Raw genomic sequence first — 20958 nt, 5'->3', positions numbered from 1 at the left:
ATTTAAAAAAAAATAAGTCATATCTATTTACTATAAACACGACACATTATAAATGTTAGGTTTGGTCATTTTAATGGTTTTGCTCCAATAGTTTAAAAATAGTCATTTTCCTCCCTGATCTTTCAAGTTTGTCGCCAATTTGCTCCCTGACTCTAACTCAGTTAAAACGTTCAATTAAAAGTAGGGGTATTTCGGTAGTTTACTCCCTGTCTCTAACTCAATTAAAACGTTTAGTTAAAAGTCGCGGTAGTCAAGGTCGGCAGGTGGTGGTGGATGGTTGTGGATGGTGGTGGCCGGTAGAAAGAGTGGTTGGAAAGATGAGAGATCAGAAAAGAATTACTTATATACATGTAAATAAACAAATTATAGGTTTATTTAGTTGAAAAGACTTACATGTCCTCGCTTTTATCTATAAAATTACCAAAATACCCTTCTAGTTAATGGAATTTTTGGATGGAGTTAGAGGCGGGAAGCAAAATGACCAGGGGCGTACCCACATATAAATTAAGGTGGGCGGGCGCACCCCTTAAAAAAAGAAAATTTAGTGTTAAATTCCTGATAAAATCCCGACCGCACCCCTTGAAAATTTTTATCCGCACCCCTTGGAAATTTTTGACCGCCCTCCTTAGGAAAAAAATCTTATGAATTTATAAACTTTTTTTATGTAAACACTGATTTTGTAAAAATAGAATACAACCTAATTAACTTTCCACTTAACTAATTAACTCTCTTAACCTTTAACCCATAAAACACACCATAATCCAAGCCTAACCCAATCTAATAATCTAACTTGAACTAAATATAATAACCCAACCCACCGCAATTCCGGCCACCAAACTCATGAAACCAACATCTTCATCACTTTTTCCGGGTATGGTTCGATTATTTTGTTGTTTTCTTGTTTTATTTGGATTTTTAGGAGAAATAAAATTGTTAAAGAGGTTGAAATTTTAGTTGTTTTGTTGTTTTTTGAAACTTTAGTTGGCTGATTTTGTTGTTTTAGTTAAAGTTTAGTGTGTTTAAATGGTTAGTTAGTGTTGAAAATTAGTTGTATATATTATATAGAGAAAGATTTGCTTAGAAAAGTAGCTCTAAAAGTTTTAGATAGATTTTAAAAAATGAAAACCCGTAGGGCAGCATTTTAAATATGTTTGTAACGACGTTTGACATGTTTTTGATGATTATATAAACTTTAGCTTGATGTTCTTTTATTTTACATGACCCGACCCGATATGAACCGAATTTTTTATATACCTACGGGCCTGAAATCTTTAAAAATATTCCGCACCCCCGCGAAAAAATTCCTAGGTCCGCCACTGAAAATGACGATAAGTTAGAAAAATTAGGGAGGAAAATGGTTACTTTTAAACTATTGGAGCAAACCGTTAAAATGACCAAATCACTGGGAGCAAAATAGAAGTTAACTCTAATAAAAAGGGAAAAAACGGATGGAACTAGAACGAAAGTTCGGTTAATTAATGAGCATAGCGTTGGAGAACCACTACACCACTAGGCCTTTTATAGTTGCAAATTGCTTTCCATGCTATGTAATCACCCGTATGTTTTAAAAATCACTGTTGCCAGAACATATTCACACCCTTATGGCATTCAGTTACAAAATTCTATACCTTTGTCCTCCCAGGTTAAAGGAAAGAGGAATTGGTACTCTTACGACGACAAAAGGCAGTGAAAGAAACAGAGTAACACTTGTAGACCTGCTCAAAAAACCCAGAATATTACACTTAAAAGTGTCTCCCACACTCCACCAACCAACCATATGTGGCATGGTTTTGATGTCTTTAGTTGCCCATATAGATTAATTTGAGTGATTGACTTTATCGACCTCATTTTCTATTCAAACAAACATGCAGGTGGACGCGTAAGTAAATTTCAAGTTAACGTGTATATTTTATTCAAAAAGACTACGCTCACCAGGTACATACCAAACTGGCCAGTACCAGACCAACCTAAACCGAACCGGAAGCGTGGAAGTGTAAATATTATAACCGACAACTGGACTAGAAAGAAGGGGTTGGTCTGGGTTTCACGTGTCAGCTCTCACAAGCCAGACAATGATTTTAAAAATCTGGCTGGGCTGCTATTTTAATACACTAATTTGCTGCAATATTGATCATCAGAAAACATATCATAAATCTATGCTTTTACCATGAAAATAGAAGTTCCAAAAGAAATAGTTTCCCACAGGACACATTTAGACCGGAACCGACCAAAACCGAATGCCCTATTAGACTTCTCAGGCCTAATTGCACCACAAGTCTTCACCGAAACTACATTTTCCCTGTTTTCTCAGACACCAACAATGAACCCACAAAGAACAAGAGATCTCTTCAACATTCATCATGACCATAGTTACCTAAATCGCTGGGTTTGCCACGATCCACGTATTGGATCGTGGTGTACCCAATCGCAATTCGCAGTCGTACCGGAACGATGTGGTACGGCGTTTCAGATTGAACTGGTTCGAAGTTCCAAATCGGTTGGGTACAGCGATCCGCTTCTTGTTATTTTGCGATCCGAATTGAATTGGTACCATGTTTCGATTCAACTGGTACGGTGTTCTAAATCGTTTTGGTACAACGATACATGGCTAATTTTAGGCGGGAACATGCTGAGTTAGTTTAAACAATGTGTCCAGGAAGAAGGTGAAGAAAGAAGGGGGAAGAAGAAGAGCGGCTGCGTAGCGTATGGGTGTGTTTTAGGGTTTTTTGGTTTAAATAAGTTTAGTTATTTCAACATTTAACCCCTCTATTTTTACTAGTTTACATTTAAACACTAAAACTTGTTTTTTTCTACATAAAAAGTGTAAAACTAGTTTGTGTACTTAAACATTTAACCCCCTCTATCTTCACTAGTTTACATTTGGTCCTTAAACTTATAAACTTATCTATACATATACATAAAAAGTATAAATTAACATTATATATATACATAACATTTAACCAAATTACATCATCAATTTCTACTCCTATTCAATTTCCATTTTTATCTTTAACCTTCAATGTTTATATTTATGTTTGATAATTTGAATTTTGGAATTTATGTTTTAATTTGTGTACAACGAACCGAACTCTATGGTACGTTGTACCGGTTCGTACCGAAATGAACCTACCCCCCTTCGTACCGAAAACGTCACCACTAGCGAATCGCGTACCCGAACCATGTACCCGTACCGGAGCGAACCACGAATTAGGTAACTATGATCATGACAACAATATATATGACTGCTGTCTAGTGCAAAACACACGTCGCTTATTTTTTTGTACCTTACATGATTTACTTGCACAAATTTTATGTAACCAATTCTTTACTACTGAAAACAACATTTTTTGTGACAACGTTTATGTAACTAAGTCTATTACATGTTTTTTGTTATCAAGTCTATCCAAATGTAGACAGAAAATCTAGGAGTAGGAAAACAAATGCAAAGCACTACCAACCACTTACACCCACTGTCTCCTCAAGCCAGTAATGAGTAAAGCCACAATCCAAAGTAAATAGACACACCCATTAAAAAATGCAAGTTTTCTAGCCTAAATAAGGGTTGCGGTTGCCAAAGATCATTCATGAAAATTAACATGTTGTTCCCAAACCAACCCACCTGGACACCCCAAATCTCACAAGACGCAAGTCATTCCTAACGTGTACGTATATGGGTTGATAGGAAGGTCTTGATATAAAGGAGAGTCACCAGCATGGTGATGAACTGATGATAAATAATTATATAATGTGTGTACAAAATAAACCATAACTATAATTTTAGAGATAAGCATCGAAATCGTAATCAAGTTTATAGTAGAAATATACTAATATAATTATATGCCTTTTACAACCGAGTCAAAAACTTAAAATACCATATCCCGTCTCAAAATCGCACATTGTCATCCCTACACCAAACGCAGTCAGTGCGGTTCCATCACAAAATTCCAATACACTGGCTTACATATATAGTTGTTAACATAATAATATAATAAAGTAGTTACTAGATAGATTTAAAGGTGAAGTTGTTATGATGCACTTAAGTCTATTCTTTGGATAGCAATTTCTTTGCTCCTAAATACCACCCGGTCAACTTGGACTTGCAAAGATTTGAAAACGCACCAATGTCCCTAGACGATAAGGCATGGGGAGGCTTAGGTGATTCAAGAGTTTCAACATAACACGTACCTCCCAATCCAACAGGTAATCGCCTTGGACCACCGACCATCCGCACGTTTCTGCATCTTCTTTGATCTATATTATAGACAAGAACTCTACCAAGATCTTCAAACACAATATCCCGATTGCTTCCTTCGACCAAACACACTGGCCTAACAGGACTTCCGAATCCGTTGTAACTAACCATGCATCTCCAAGACTCAGAAACACCATACTCCTCCATCACCCATAATTCAAAACCCACTTCAACAACACCCACAAAAACACCAAGCTTCCCATTCATATCCACCACGTCAAAAAACCCGGCTTTCTCAATCGAACCGGGCAATCTGATTTCACTGAATTCTTCTTCAGTGAAACTAAACCCAACTATGGTCGATCGGCTTACCAACCAGTGATAATTCTGGTTGACGAGAGCCCCACTGACCGCGTAAAAGGTGCCGTGATCGTAACGAGAATTAGGCAATTTACTCCAGGAATTGTTACGCAAGCTATAAACGCGTACAAACGTATCCGTGCATTCGGGATCAAGCCCGCTTTCGGGGTTCCAAAACGAGATAGAAACTACTTTAAAATCATCATTGGCTGAATCATAACCGAATCCATACCTGACAAAAAACTTAGCACGCCACTTACCCAAAAACTTATCATCTTCAACTGGGAGTGCAAAAGGGGAAACGGGGAGTTTCCATAGGACTTGTGTGGTCGGATTCATCAAGAAAATCGTATCATCGTCGTCTCTTGCTAAAACGAGCCCCATGCAGGTTCCCAAGATCTCTACCCACTGGATCGGAGGTGACCGGAAGTTTAGTACTTTTCCGGTGACGGGAATGTCATTGGTGTTGATGTTGAGATATGGGAGGAGTTGGTTCATATCGATAGAGTAGAGAGATGTACCGGAACCGACAATCAACTTTCTGGTTTGACGGAGGTGGGTTTTGATGAAATGGGGATCGGAAATGAGTGAGTTCCATGTCTTTGAAACGGACTTGAAGCGGCCCAGAGATTTCACCGGTAAGCGGCGGAGTATTGCTTGGGTGATCTCAGGAGGAACGCTTTTGCCGGAAGAGGTTGACATTGTCGACAGCTTGGACTATTGAAGATATTTCCAGACTGATGAGCCTTTTATAACAATTTAAAGAAAACAACCATATGATCGGTTTGGTGTTTGGACTACTTGGATGATATTTCGTTTAAAAGGAGATGTACAGTTGCTATTTCGGATTGGCTGCTTTAGGCGGTGCGCCGGTGCCACAAATAGGTGATGCCACGTGGATTCCACAATCCTTTAATTTTTATTGTGTTTTTTTCGGATAAACTTTTCACTCACCCAATATCTGAACCTTTAACGAAAACTGAACCGAACACTGACAAAATCGAACCGAAATTAACTGAAACCGAGTTAACTGAAAGTCGGTTAACGGATATCTTTTTTTTACCATCGGTTAACCGAAATTGACTGAACCGAACCGCATCATTTATTTTTTATATATATTTCTAGCTTTTATACCTCTATTTCATGTATTTCATGTTTTATACTATCATTTCATGTAATAATACCTCTATTTCATTTATTTATGCCTTTATTTCATTTATTTATACCTTCAATTTATTTATTTAAACATCTATTCATGTATTTATACCTCTATTTCATTTATTTATACATCCATTTCATGTATTTATATCTCCATTACATGTATTTCTAAACAAAAAAATTAGCCTTTGCTTGAATTGGTTAATAACCGAAAATTAACCGAACGAAAACCAACAAATTAAGCGAATTAACCAAACCGATTAACCGATGACTTCGATTACGGTTACGGATAATGCTAATAACCGAACCAAACCAAACGTGCACACCCTACCCAATCATCTGTTACCATGTCAACAACTCTCTTTAAGTCTTCACTTTCCAAAAAACATAAGGTGATCACCTTTCTTGGGTATAAGTAAACTATTTCTTTTTCTTTTTTTATAAATTAGCATTAACTAATAAATAAGACATATTTTTAAAAAAATAAAAATACAATAAATCAAAAAAACATTACATTAAATTAAAAATAATTAAAAGTACATTTAATTAAATAAATTAAATTAAGGGGGTGTGTGGCTTATCTTTTTCAAATTCCTTATGACTTTTTGAAAAAAAGTTAATATAACTCAAAATGGAGTGACTTAGGTGATGTTTGTTTTTTGGCCAGAAGCACTTCTCGCCACTTATGTCTGCGTCGCGCAGACACGCACAGACCTTTGGGTCCTGCAGCTTATTTGTTTTCTCGCAGACCTTTCATTAGAAAACGTCTGCGAGACCTCTTCCCCACGCAGACATCAACCCATGTCTTCTCACCTCTTCTAAACACTCCTCTTCACATCACAGACCCCTTCTCCTCACCTCACCTGCTGCCACCATCACACCCTCCCACCCGCTGCCACCCTCCCACCTGCTGCCACCATCCCACCGTCGCACCTCTCCCACCGTCGCACCCCATCCCACCATCGCACCTTTCCCACCTGCATAAGCCCACCACCACCGCCACCTGATACATCACCACCACCATCATCATCGCTGCTACACCGTCCACCACTATCATCATCGGAGACAGTAGAACAAAACCCCCCAAACCGTGGGTGGTTGTGGATGTGGTGGTAGATGAAGGCAGACGGGGGTGGGTGGTTGTGGTTGTTCTTGGCGGTAGATGATGGCGGTGGTGCTATGGCGGAGGTGGTGCGGTGGTGGTGGTGCTATGGGCGGTGGTGGTGGTGCTATGGGCGGTGGTGGTGACAGATTGTAGAGAGAGAGTTCAAGCCAGAGAGAGAGTAGTGGTCTGTGTGTGTTTGTGTGTGAGAAGAGAAGAGAAGGGTTTTTATAGAAAAAAAACAAACCCTCTTCTCCTTGCAGACTGCAGACATTTGGTCCACCTCTTCTCCTACAGATGTCTGCAGATGTGGTCCGCAGACTGCAGACCTTTTCCTGCAGAAAAAAAAAACAGCACCTTATTGACTTTTCCTCTCACATACACTCCTAAACCCAAACACCATGTCACACCCCCAAAAATCCACATGCGGAGTATCACCGCTTGGAGGCGTGAGTGACCAGGATCAAGCCACCAATCATATTGAACAATACAATTAAGTAAATAAAACCAAACCCAATATAATTGGTGTTTCAAAATAAACCAAACATGTTTAAGAAAATCAGCGGAAGCATAGCAATGTTTAAATAACCAAAACATAGTTTAAAGTTCAAATGTTAAGCATAGGACATAACAGTCCATATCCCACAACGATCACGCCTCCCCATGCAAGCTCCAGAAGTACCTAACGACCTGCAAGACATGTAACAACGAGTCAACAACAATGTTGAGCGAGTTCACAGTTGGTTGATTAGTTTTACCAGTTGGTTTTGAAATCATAAGTTGTTTCGTGTACCACGAGTAATCAGTTCTTTTGTTTCCCAAACCATAACCATAATCAGTGGGGGGCTTCCCTTGTAAATCACTAGACCATACCATATCGACTACTAACGAAATATAAGTTGTGCCCTGCATCAGTGTCTATCATCACTGACAGTTTGCCATAGTCCATTAGTACACGCCCGTCCGAACGACACGGTGTGAGGTTTGTTAAACCTAATAGCGCTATTAACTAATGACTCGCTCGCCATCGGCCTCGGCGATTAAGTCGATATAAAGAGGAAGGACTTCATGATAGAGTTTTGTCTAGTAAGTTAAGGTTGTTGTCCTACCCAAGGAGGACGAACGTACGTAGTTCTACCCAAGGAGAATACGCAGGAGTTATAGTGGCATCCTACCCAAGGAGGATGGCCGTACATATCCTACCCAAGGAGGATATGTAGAGTTCCGTTTTAGTTTATTAACCCATTCCCAACCCTTGGGAATCCCATGCCTTGTAGAAAGTGTGAACTCACCTTGGTTTGCTCGGTATGTTAAACTATGCGCTCACAAGTAATCAGTCAATTCCTATAGTTATGCACGTATACACAATCAGTACATGTTCGTAGAGTTTCACATACAATCAATGTCACAGAGTGTGCCTAAGCAATTAGCGCGTATCACATAAGCAGTTAATCGAAGCCATGCAATTCATGCTTCATATAAATGTCCTTCACAGTTTGCACTAACATGGTTATTCATAGCATACTTGACAGGATTAACATACATAACAGGAATAATAAACTAACAGAGTTAATTATCTAACAAAGTTAACAACCCATTAGAGTTACATGCTTAACAGAGTTACACAATTTAACAAAGTTAATAAGGTTAACAGAGTTAACAAACTTAACTCAGTTAACAGACTAAACAAGGTTTCTGTTGTCACACACTAGACGAAATCATATGTATGGCGAAAACACTTGTGGGCGAAATCTCTTGGGACGAAATCGCTTTTGGCGAAATCACTCAGGCGACGAAATCCCAAGTGATTTCGTCGAGCTTAGGTCTTGACGAAAAACCAAGTGTTTTCGTCTGGTCCTTTTGATTTCGTCGGTCCCTGTGTTTTCGTTGGTTACAACATCATCATCAACAACAGTTACGTATTCCAAAACCCTAACGCATCGTCTAACAATCATTCAATCGGACCAAACTATGTAATCATATGAATTACCAAATCACTATACAATCATGATTATCATTCAATTATTATTCAATCATTAATCATCAGCAAGTTGTTGTGATCATCAAGTTTTCGTCATATCTTTTAACATAAACCCTAATCTGCTAGACATATCAGATCAACAATATCAAACATAAATCATATGCACAACACAACCGATTTTACACTAGATTATAGGAATTCCTATCACATCTATCTATTCAATCTACCATTATTCTACATAACAGTTAACTCATGATATCACACCAATAATCCATAATGACTTCCATTAAATAACTATCAATAATTGATAACTAACCCGAACAGGAGAAGCAATGAACCAGACAAAGTGAGAGGCTTCAAGGGTCTCAAGGTTGCGGTCGTAGGGAGGGAGGTGACTAGGGTTTTCGGATAAAAACTCTAACGTAAAGCTTATTATCAAAACCTTATAGTTGCTCGCTACTGGGCCGAAGCCCTTTTTCCGTTTTCGCCGGCCCACTTCCTGACGAAAACACTTGGGGTGATTTCGTTGGGGGGTGGGTTTTCGGCTAGAGGGTTATTTCGTAGGGGGGGTGTTTGGAAAGGTTCCACTTACATTAAATAAAACATATTATTCATATTATCCATACCAACATATATCAATACATGCACACATATAACACACATTACGAATCTATAAACAACACGTATATTGCATATCAGATAAATTAAGTCGAATAGAGACCTTAAAAACTCGGGTTGTCACATTATCCCCAACTTGAAAGAAATTTCATCCCGACATTTAGCACGTGGTTACTGAGGAAGCTAGTTGTGTTGCGTTGTTTCGCGGTTTTCCTGGGTGTCACATCATCCCCCTGTTGGTTTGGAATTTCGTCCCGAAATTCCGCAGTAGCTTCAGCCTCAGAAGTGGTTGCACTGTTTCCGAACAACTGGGGATATTTGAGTTTCATTTGATCTTCTCGTTCCCGGGTAAACTCTGGGCCACGACGGGAGTTCCAACGAGCCCGAACAAGAGGTATTCTGGTGCGCTTGAGAACCTTAACGTCTCGATCTGTGATTTCAACTGGTTCCTCAACGAATCGTAACTGATCGTCAATAGTGAGCTCCTTCAAAGGAACTACGAGGGTCTCATCCGACAGACACTTCTTCAGATTTGACACGTGAAAAACGTTGTGAACTCCACTGAGTTCTGCGGGTAGATTCAGTTTGTAGGCCACTTTGCCTATTTTCTCTATGATTTCAAAAGGTCCAACATATCGTGGGTGAGTTTGCCTCGTTTGCCAAAACGAACAACACCTTTCCAAGGTGAGACTTTGAGTAGCACTCGATCCCCAACCTGGAACTCGAGTGGTTTCCTGCGCTTATCAGCGTAGTTTTTCTGACGGTCACGAGCTGCCGCCATACGTTGTTGTATCTGTGCAATCCTTTCCGTTGTGTCTACTACAAGTTCTGGACCCGTGATCTGACTATCACCCACCTCTGCCCAACAAAGAGGTGATCAGCATTTACGCCCATACAATGCCTCAAATGGAGCGGCCTGAATACTGGTGTGGTAACTGTTATTATACGAGAATTCCACTAACGGTAGATGTTTTTTCCCAGCCGTTGCCAAAATCAATCACACATGCCCTAAGCATGTCTTCAAGGGTTTGGATGGTGCGTTCAGACTGTCCATCCGTCTGTGGATGATAAGCGGTGCTCATGTCTAAACGTGAGTCAAAGGACTTGTGCATTGCTTGCCACAGTTCCGAAGTAAAACGTGCATCACGATCGGAAATAATGGAGGTTGGCACCTCGTGCCTCGAAACCACTTCCTTTAAGTAGATGTCTGCTAAAGTAGAGAACTTGTCTGTTTCTTTGATAGCCAAGAAGTGTGCGGACTTAGTCAATCGATCCACTATCACCCTAATGGTGTCGTTTCCGCGTTGAGATCTAGGCAGGCCAGTAACGAAATCCATGGAAATTTGCTCCCATTTCCATTGTGGTATATTTGGTTGTTGAAGTAGGCCTGATGGTTTCTGGTACTCAGTTTTGACTCTCGCACAAGTCAAACATTTGCCAACGTAGGTTGCTATGTGGGCCTTCATGCTAGGCCACCAGTATGTAGTCTTTAAGTCGTGGTACATCTTATCCGAACCAGGATGTACCGAGTAGCGAGACTTATGTGCTTCATCCATCACTAGCTCGTGTAAGTTTCCATAAAGTGGGACCCAAATACGCCCCGTTACATAGTAAGCGCCATCTTCCCTTTGTTCTAACCGTTTCCTTGATCCGCGTAGGGCCTCAGCCTTGAGGTTTTCTGGTTTCAATGCTTCAACCTGAGCTTCTCGTATCTGAGCAGGAAGGCTAGATTGGATGGTGAGTTGTAACGCACGCACGCGTTTAGGTGTAGTATCCTTTCGACTGAGGGCATCGGCCACCATATTGGCTTTGCCTGGATGGTACTTGATCGCACATTCGTAATCATTCAATAACTCGACCCATCGACGTTGTCGCATGTTTAATTCCTTCTGTTGGAAAATATGCTCGAGACTCCTGTGATCGGTGTAAATGGTGCACTTGGTACCGTACAGGTAATGTCTCCATATCTTAAGCGCGAAAACAACAGCTCCCAGCTCCAGATCGTGTGTAGTGTAATTCCTTTCGTGAATTTTGAGTTGGCGCGATGCATAAGCGATGACTTTATCCCGTTGCATCAATACACAACCCAGACCCTGAATTGACGCGTCACAATAAACCACAAAATCGTCTGTGCCCTCTGGCAATAAGAGAATAGGTGCGCTGTATAGTCTTTCCATTAAATACCGAAACGCTGACTCCTGGGCATCGCCCCAATGGTAGGTGATGCCTTTCTGAGTTAGAGAAGTGAGAGGTTGCGCAATCTTGGAGAAATCCTTGATGAACCTTCTGTAATAGCCTGCCAAACCCAAGAATTGGCGGATTTCTGTTGGTGTACGGGGTGCAGGCCAGTTCTTAATCGAGTCTACCTTGTATGGATCAACATGAATCCCATCCTTGTTGACCACATGGCCTAGAAAGTGGACTTCGCGAAGCCAAAAGTCGCATTTTGAAAACTTAGCGTACAACTGTTCTATTCGGAGGAGTTCCAGAATAAGCCGTAGATGGTGCTCGTGTTCCTCCTGACTCTTGGAATAAATCAGGATGTCGTCGATGAAAACAATCACAAACTTGTCCAGGTAAGGCTTGCACACTCTGTTCATAAGATCCATGAAGACTGCAGGTGCGTTCGTCAACCCAAAAGGCATAACTAGGAACACGTAATGCCCATAACGAGTCCTGAACGCTGTCTTAGAGATATCCTCGTCTCGGACTCTCAGTTGATGGTAGCCTGACCTTAGGTCAATCTTTGAGTAGTAGCTCGACCCTTGCAGCTGATCGAACAAGTCATCAATGCGTGGGAGTGGATAACGGTTCTTCACACTCACCTTGTTGAGTTCGCGGCAGTCGATACACATTCTGAAGGTACCGTCTTTCTTCTTCACAAATAATATTGGAGCTCCCCAAGGCGAAGAGCTAGGACGAATAAAACCCTTATCCAAGAGCTCTTGTAGTTGCGTGGACAGTTCTTCAAGTTCTGATGGAGCTAAACGATAAGGTGCACGAGCTATAGGCGATGCTCCAGGAGCTAGCTCAATTTGAAATTCAACCTGACGGTGGGGCGGTAAACCAGGTAATTCTTCAGGGAACACATCAGGAAAATCACGCACAACCGGAATATCTTCTATCTTCTTTTCTTTTTTCGAGGTGTCAGTAACGAGGGCTAGAATAGCAGTGTGGCCCTTTCGCAAACACTTCTGGGCCTTAAGAAAAGAAATGATGCCCACCACGGCACCACTCTTGTCGCCATGAATCACTAAAGATTCTCCATTTGTACGAGGAATGCGGACGATCTTCTCTTTGCAAAGGATCTCTGCTCGATGTTGCGATAACCAATCCATCCCAATAACAATGTCGAAACTACCCAATACAATAGGAATGAGGTCGATAGAGAAGGTCTGACAAGCTAAGACGAGATTACAACCCTTAACTACGTGTGTGGCCTCTAAACTTTTACCATTTGCTAGCTCTACCATGTGCTTGGTGTTTAAAAGTGTTGGGACACGCTTTAACATTTGACTAACTTTTAGAGACACATAACTGGTATCGGCACCCGAATCAAATAAAACATTAACATAAAAGTCATCCAGTAGAAACTTACCCATCACGACGTTGGGATCATTCCTAGCATCACCCTGACCAATCACGAACGCACGGCCCCGGGCGCCATTGTTCCCATTGTTTCCCCCGTTGTTATTTCCGTTGTTGTTCCCGTTGTTTCCCTGATTGTTGTTATTCTGGTTCTGGTTCAACTGAGGACAGTTTCTTTTGAAGTGACCTTCAGCACCACACTGAAAGCATCCCCTATTACCATACTGTTGTTGCGGCTGATTCTGTGGAACTTGTTGTTGCTGTTGACGATTCTGATTCGCAGGTCGCGCGCTCCTGCAATCCTTGGCTTCATGACCAAACTTGTTACACCTCAGGCAACGGCCCTTGTTGCATTGCCCACTGTGATGCCTGTTGCATTAGTTGCACTTGGGGTGGTTTCCCCTGTATCCACCCTGCCCTTGACAACCAGACGATTGCTGACCAGGACTCTGGTAGTCGTTAGTCTTTCGCTGCTGAGACTGAGACTGTGCCGATGTTGAACCCTTGCTGGAGACTCCATCCCATTTGCGCTTGTTGTCGCTGAGGGCATCGGAAGTAGTGACTGTAGCAGTAGTACCAATACGCTTGGGCAGTTTGTTCTGTTCCACCGCCTGATCAGTGAGACGATGAGCAAGTCGAGTGACTTGCTGGATGGTGCCAAGATTTGCCGCTGTCACATGACTCTGAATTTCTGGCACAAGACCCTTGAGATACAGCTCGATTCGCTTGATGGTAGGATCCACCATAGTAGGACACAAAATTGCCAGCTCATTAGACCTTTTCGTATATGCTTCGATTTCTGACCCCGTCATCTTTAAGTTGAAGAACTCCACCTCTAACTTCTAGATGTCGTCACGACTACAATACTCTTCCTTGATCAATTCCTTGAAATCATTCCATGGGGTAGCGTTAGCAGCAACAATCCCCAGCATTTGAACCTGAGCGTTCCACCACGTGAGCGCTACACCTTCAAGAGTACCAGTAGCATACTTCACCCTACGTGCCTCAGGGCATTCACACATCTCGAAAACAGACTCGAGCTTCTCGAACCAATGGAGGAGGCCTACCGCTCCTTCTGTGCCACTGAAAGTAGTAGGTCGACAGTCAATAAAAGTTTTGAAGGTACATGCAGGAGGTTGAGCATGTTGACCTGTCGTGTGTGAAAGAAAAGACAAAGTTAAACATAAGTGTTGATTCACGAGAGTAGGATCTAAAGATCCTAGAGTAAGTTGCAATGGCAGGTTATACCTCCTGCCTGAGCGGCTGCGAGTGCTGCAGTAACTTGTTCATTGATTAGAGCCGTTAGCTGGGCTTGAGTCAGGTTAACGCGTCCACTCATGATCTTAATATCAAGGGAAACATGAGTGAGAGATGATCGCGAAAGTGCGATGACAGAAGAGAGTAAGTACACATGTGTTTTCAAACCACACTTATTACGTTCATCTAAGCATGCCATGAGCAAAGTTCTATGTAACTAGCAAGTAGACAATACAAACATAAACCATACCACCTAGAATGTTGAGTCTTGCACGTGGAGCGAGGCGTCGTTGTGGATCGTTGAGCACTGTACATGTTATAGTCTGGTTTTAACAAAAACTTTTTCCCCTTATTAAAACCAAGTTCACTATAACAAATGGCTCTGATACCAATCTGTCACACCCCCAAAAATCCACATGCGAAGTATCACCGCTTGGAGGCGTAACTGACCAGGATCAAGCCACCAATCATATTGAACAATACAATTAAGTAAATAAAACCAAACCCAATATAATTGGTGTTTCAAAATAAACCAAACATGTTTAAGAAAATCAGCGGAAGCATAGCAATGTTTAAATAACCAAAACATAGTTTAAAGTTCAAATGTTAAGCATAGGACATAACAGTCCGTATCCCACAACGATCACGCCTCCCCATGCAAGCTCCAGAAGTACCTAAAGACCTACAAGGCATGTAACAACGAGTCAACAACAATGTTGAGCGAGTTCACAGTTGGTTGATTAGTTTTACCAGTTGGTTTTGAAATCATAAGTTGTTTCGTGTACCACGAGTAATCAGTTCTTTTGTTTCCCAAACCATAACCATAATCAGTGGGGGGCTTCCCCTGTGAACCACTAGACCATACCATATCGACTACTAACGAAATATAAGTTGTGCCCTGCATCAGTGTCTATCATCATTGTTTGCCATAGTCCATTAGTACACGCCCGTTCGAATGACACGGTGTGAGGTTTGTTAAACCTAATAGCGCTATTAACTAATGACCCGCTCGCCATCGGTCTCGGCGATTAAGTCGATATAAAGAGGAGGGACTTCATGATAGAGTTTTGTCTAGTAAGTTAAGGTTGTTGTCCTACCCAAGGAGGACGAACGTACGTAGTTCTACCCAAGGAGAATACGCAGGAGTTATAGTGGCATCCTACCCAAGGAGGATGGCCGTACATATCCTACCCAAGGAGGATATGTAGAGTTCTGTTTTAGTTTATTAACCCATTCCCAACCCTTGGGAATCCCATGCCTTGTAGAAAGTGTGAACTCACCTTGGTTTGCTCGGTATGCTAAACTATGTGCTCACAAGTAATTAGTCAAGTCCTATAGTTATGCACGTATACACAATCAGTACATGTTCGTAGAGTTTCACATACAATCAATGTCACAGAGTGTGCCTAAGCAATTAGCGCGTATCACATAAGCAGTTAATCAAAGCCATGCAATTCATTCTTCATATAAATGTCCTTCACAGTTTGCACTAACATGGTTATTCATAACATACTTGAGAGGATTAACATACATAACATGAATAATAAACTAACAGAGTTAATTATCTAACAAAGTTAACAACCCATTAGAGTTACATGCTTAATAGAGTTACACAATTTAACACAGTTTATAAGGTTAACAGAGTTAACAAACTTAACTCAGTTAACAGACTAAACAAGGTTTCTGTTGTCACACACTAGACGAAATCATATGTATGGCGAAAACACTTGTGGGCGAAATCTCTTGGGACGAAATCGCTTATGGCGAAATCACTCAGGCGACGAAATCCCAAGTGATTTCGTCGAGCTTAGGTCTTGACGAAAACCCAAGTGTTTTCGTCTGGTCCTTTTGATTTCGTCAGTCCCTGTGTTTTTGTTGGTTACAACATCATCATCAACAACAGTTACGTATTCCAAAACCCTAATGCATCGTCTAACAATCATTCAATCGGACCAAACTATGTAATCATATGAATTAACAAATCACTATACAATCATGATTATCATTCAATTATTATTCAATCATCAATCATCAGCAAGTTGTTGTGATCATCAAGTTTTCGTCATATCTTTTAATATAAACCCTAATCTGCTAGACATATCAGATCAACAATATCAAACATAAATCATATGCACAACACAACCGATTTTACACTAGATTATAGGAATTCCTATCACATCTATCTATTCAATCTACCATTATTCTACATAACAGTTAACTCATGATATCACACCAATAATCCATAATGACTTCCATTAAATAACTGTCAATAATTGATAACTGACCCGAACAGGAGAAGCAATGAACCAGACAAAGTGAGAGGCTTCAAGGGTCTCACGGTTGCCGTCGCAGGGAGGGAGGTGACTAAGGTTTTCGGATAAAAACTCTAACGTAAAGGTTTTCGGATACTGTGTCTATTATCTCTGATCGGGATACTAGATACACGTCGCATTTCTGGAAGAGTTTCCAGCAATCTTTGGGCACACGTTTGAATTTTAGTACGGCTTACCATCCTCACACAGACGGTCAGAGTGAGCGTACTATTCAAACGTTAGAAGACATGCTGCGTGCATGTGCTATCGATTTGGGTGGTAGTTGGGATAAGAACCTACCACTAATCGAATTCTCCTACAACAATAGCTACCATACCAGCATTAAGGCTCCGCCTTTCGAGGCATTATACGGTAGAAAGTGTAGATCGCCTGTTTGTTGGGCGGAAGTTGGAGAAGTCCAATTGTCTGGACCAGAGATAGTCTTCGAGACGACGGACAAGATTGTCCAGATTCGAGACCGTCTCAAAGCTGCCCGAGATAGGCAGAAGAGTTACGCGGATCCAAAGCGTAAAGATTTTCACTTCGAAGTAGGTGAAAAAGTGTTACTTAAAGTATCACCCAGGAGGGGGTGATGCGTTTCGGTAAGAAAGGCAAACTAAGCCCGAGATACATAGGACCTTTCGAGGTTATCGAACGGGTCGGGTCAGTTGCCTATAAGCTAAACTTACCGGAGGAGCTCAATGGAATTCACAATGTGTTCCACATCTGCAATCTAAAGAAATGGTTCGCTGATGAATCATTAGTGATCCCACACAGAGATGTGCATATAGATGAGAGGTTAAAATTTGTGGAAAAACATTTGTCGATTGAAGATCGACAGGTGAAGAAGCTTCGAAGGAAGCACGTACCTATAGTAAAGGTCAAGTGGGATGCCCGTAGAGGTCCCGAATTCACGTGGGAAGTTGAAGCCACGATGAAAGAGAAATACCCTTATTTGTTTGAGTAAATCTCGGGTCGAGATTTATTTTAAGGGGGTGAGGATGTAACACCTCGAAATTTTGTGTCCAGTAATGTGTTAACACGTGTCATGAGTTTACACGTGGCATTAGATATTAAATAAAGGACTAAAGTTGACAAACCTTGAAAGTATGTAAATTCGAGGGTTATAAATGTCAACAAAGGGTAAATATACTGTATAGTAACCCTAAACAATGCTCGTACCCTCAAACGAATAAATCATGGATCGTACGGAAGCGAAACGCGGAAGAAAGTGAGAGATTACAAGCTGCAGGGGTTAACTGTGTCAACATGTTTAATTATACCTCTGAGTGACCCTTTGACAAACCCGAGGCTTTGTAACAGTAAAATATGCTCACTAGAAAGTACTATATAAATTCCGCGAAGTTCCGTTTTAAAACGAGAAAGTTATGATCAAATTCATACGAGAAGGGTTAAAAGCGTCAACAATGAAAGTTAAGGCTTTCCGGATAGTAATTAAATTAACCGAGGACTTAACAATGCGGGTAAATGGCACGAGGCCCTTAATTGTAATTAACCGAGGGCCAAATCGCAAAGTTACCCCTTCAAACCCGAAAGGTCAGGTTATTAATTACAAAGATTCGGTTAATCATTACAAAAGATTTAAAAATCTTAGAAAACAGGCCTCAGGCGGCCCGCCTGAGTGAAACATATAAGTTGATGCGGGCCGCGAGCCTCCTGCATATACGCGTGCTGACATGAAGATTCAGGTGGCCCGCGTACAAGGTGCCTGATCTCTCATGCGGGCCGCGTGACAGACACAGATGCAGAAACTTTGGACAGACTTGTTGTTTGAAGTTGTGAACGATCAAAAGTGCAATAAATGAAGCATGGGCGCCCTCTACTTGCCTCCTAGCACCAAGGGCCACCTGCTGAACATCCATGCTCCATTGTAGGTTGATGTGTAATGATCTAGAGGTCGTTCTTTCACTATAAAAGGCATACATTGTGCATAAGTGAAAACACACCTCAAAACTTACCTTCTGATCATTCCTGGAGCTCTCAAGCTTTCCTCTATCATTCTAAGTCGTGCACTAAGCTTCTGTAAGTTGCCTAACCTTTTGTGGTTTCATTTTTCAATAGTTTTAGCCTAAAAGTCAATCTGTCGTAACTAACGATTGACTTTGCGATAAATCACGAATGGTCCAGTGGTTTGTCGAATCAAAGATAGTTATATGATGGTAATCATGTGGGCATTAAACCCCTAAAAGGGCACCCTCTGATTCCCACTCTAACTAGTTCAAAAATCGAGTCAAACGTGCTTAGAAAAAGTCAATAGAAATGTCATTTTGCGATTTCTTGCATAATCTGTAATGTAGACCATATGTAACCTGTTTGAACACTCATAAAACATGACAATAAGTATATAAACTAGTCTAAGCTTCTTTGATCCGACCATTTCCTGTTTAGACCCGGTTCGGAGCCGAAAGTCGCAAAAGTTTGACTTTTGCATTGACTTCAGTTCTGACCCGTTAAAGTTTGATTTAGATATGCCTTAGGACTCTCTTAGGACCAGGTTACATGATGGTATAACCCTCTGTGACCGGTTCAATGTTTGTCCGAGTCTTTTACACATTTCCGTTAAATGCTTAAAAGTTGACCGTAACGCCCTTTTTAAATTAAAATGAGAAGTTCGGACATATGAAAGGATCATGACCTTGGTTACTGATTTCTAATCATGTCCCTAAAATTTCACGTCAATCCGAGGTCCAGAATATGAGTTATGCTAATTAGCGCAAATTGCGAAACTTTAGTAATTAAATAGCGCAATTAGCATAACGCCTATCTAAACCCGGATTTCGACACCAAACCTTTTGCTCACTGTTGAAAAATAATATTTTGGGATTTTTAAAGATTTTTAATTATTTTTAACCTGCTCATAACCTACGGTTATGGCAACGGTTCGGTAAATACCGAATATGCCCTTTTCGGCCATAACTTGAGTTCTACAAGGTCTTTTGACCCGATTCCAGTTGCTACTGATTTTAAATAATAAATAAAGTATTTTAGACTTTATAAACTGTTCGAGAAACTCAGATTTCCTGTAGAACTCTAAAACCTCTTTTATAATCTTTAAAAAGACCAAAATACCCCTACGGGGCACATTATGAACTTAAACTCGTTACGGGCATTACGGAAGGTATCCTACTGATACCACAACCTCTTTAAGGCATATTGACTTAGGAAATCAGTGTAGGACTCCTACGGTTACCCGTTACGCCTTTCGCGCGCACGATTCGGCTTATGTAACTAGTTTACATAAAATAGCCGAAACGGGTCAAACCATATCGTTTGGACCCCAAAAGCCAGAGTATGATTATTATACCCATGAAAAACAAGTCTTCAAACTTGCTGGGTCAAAATCACAATCCATTCACGGTTTTCGCCTTTCAGGCGATTAAACCGTAACTGTACTTTGAAACTAACCGGTCTAGGCTACGGCAAATATAAAGACCCGTTAGGATTCTAATAGGTTATTTTAAAACCTTCGTTCTAGAATAGGAGACCAGTAAAAGCTATCTGTGATTTACTCAATTAAGGATTATACTTGCAAAGGTAAATAATTTAACTTATTTTCCGTTATACGGGCTTGGGTTACGGTATCTAAAATACCGCTTGGTCGGGCAATTGACCCCAACTCATTAGTAGTTGGGTATTATCAATGTGACCCGTTTAAAAACTGTTTTGTTGGCTTAAAGCCTTTGGGGGCTTAATGACCATGTCCCGGATATCCTTGGCAGCATTTATGAATGGCCACGACCTCGACATCCCGGTGTAGGCGTACACCCGGCATTATGTCTATAACTATAAAAGTGTAGCTGTTGGTTACCCGCCACGATTTTATACTATGTGGTGTGTCTATTAAACTTTAACCCGATACGACTCGGGCGACCAAACGCATAGTAACATGTAATTCTTTACAAGATTTGATTATAAATTACCCCAAGTTATAAAGAGTTTGTGCCTTGAGCATTTAAACCAATTTAATCAAACATTTTACAAAAGTGTCAGTTGAATGTATTTACCAGTGTAAACTGACGTATTTTCCCCAAAAAGACTAAATGCAGGTACTAGGCGTAATTGGCTGGGATTTCTCCTTAGCATCATTAGAAGTCTCGCAAGCTTAAGATGCCTGAAGTCTGTTGAACAATATTTTTGATATTATTATTTGATCCCATGTGGATTATTATTTCAACAATGGTGATACATTGATATTACACTTAAGTTGAAATATATTATCTTATTGCTTCCGCTGTGCATTCATTTATATTGTGTGGTTTGACTATAATGTTGCCAACTACGTCACGGTAATCGCCCACCGGGCCCACCGGTGAGACACGTGGAAATCGGGGTGTGACAGGTGTTTGGCAAGGCTCCACTTACATTAAAT

General features: G+C 40.8%; 1 protein-coding gene across 1 annotated transcript; it reads right to left on the bottom strand.

The window, feature by feature from the left end:
• Positions 1–3806: 3806 nt before the first annotated feature.
• Positions 3807–5426, bottom strand: LOC110878594 (F-box/kelch-repeat protein At3g06240). The gene has a single exon (XM_022126929.2). The coding sequence runs from the start codon at positions 5252–5254 to the stop codon at positions 4043–4045; it is 1212 nt and encodes a 403-aa protein (XP_021982621.1). The 5' UTR covers positions 5255–5426; the 3' UTR covers positions 3807–4042.
• Positions 5427–20958: the final 15532 nt, after the last annotated feature.

Source organism: Helianthus annuus, chromosome 9 (assembly GCF_002127325.2).
Source record: "Helianthus annuus cultivar XRQ/B chromosome 9, HanXRQr2.0-SUNRISE, whole genome shotgun sequence".
Classification (NCBI taxonomy): Eukaryota; Viridiplantae; Streptophyta; class Magnoliopsida; order Asterales; family Asteraceae; genus Helianthus; species Helianthus annuus.
This window is presented reverse-complemented; position numbering and strand designations above follow the sequence as displayed.

Bases quoted from the DNA above. Each gene is read 5' to 3' on its own strand.
- LOC110878594 (XM_022126929.2), bottom strand. From the start codon at position 5,254: ATGTCAACCTCTTCCGGCAAAAGCGTTCCTCCTGAGATCACCCAAGCA.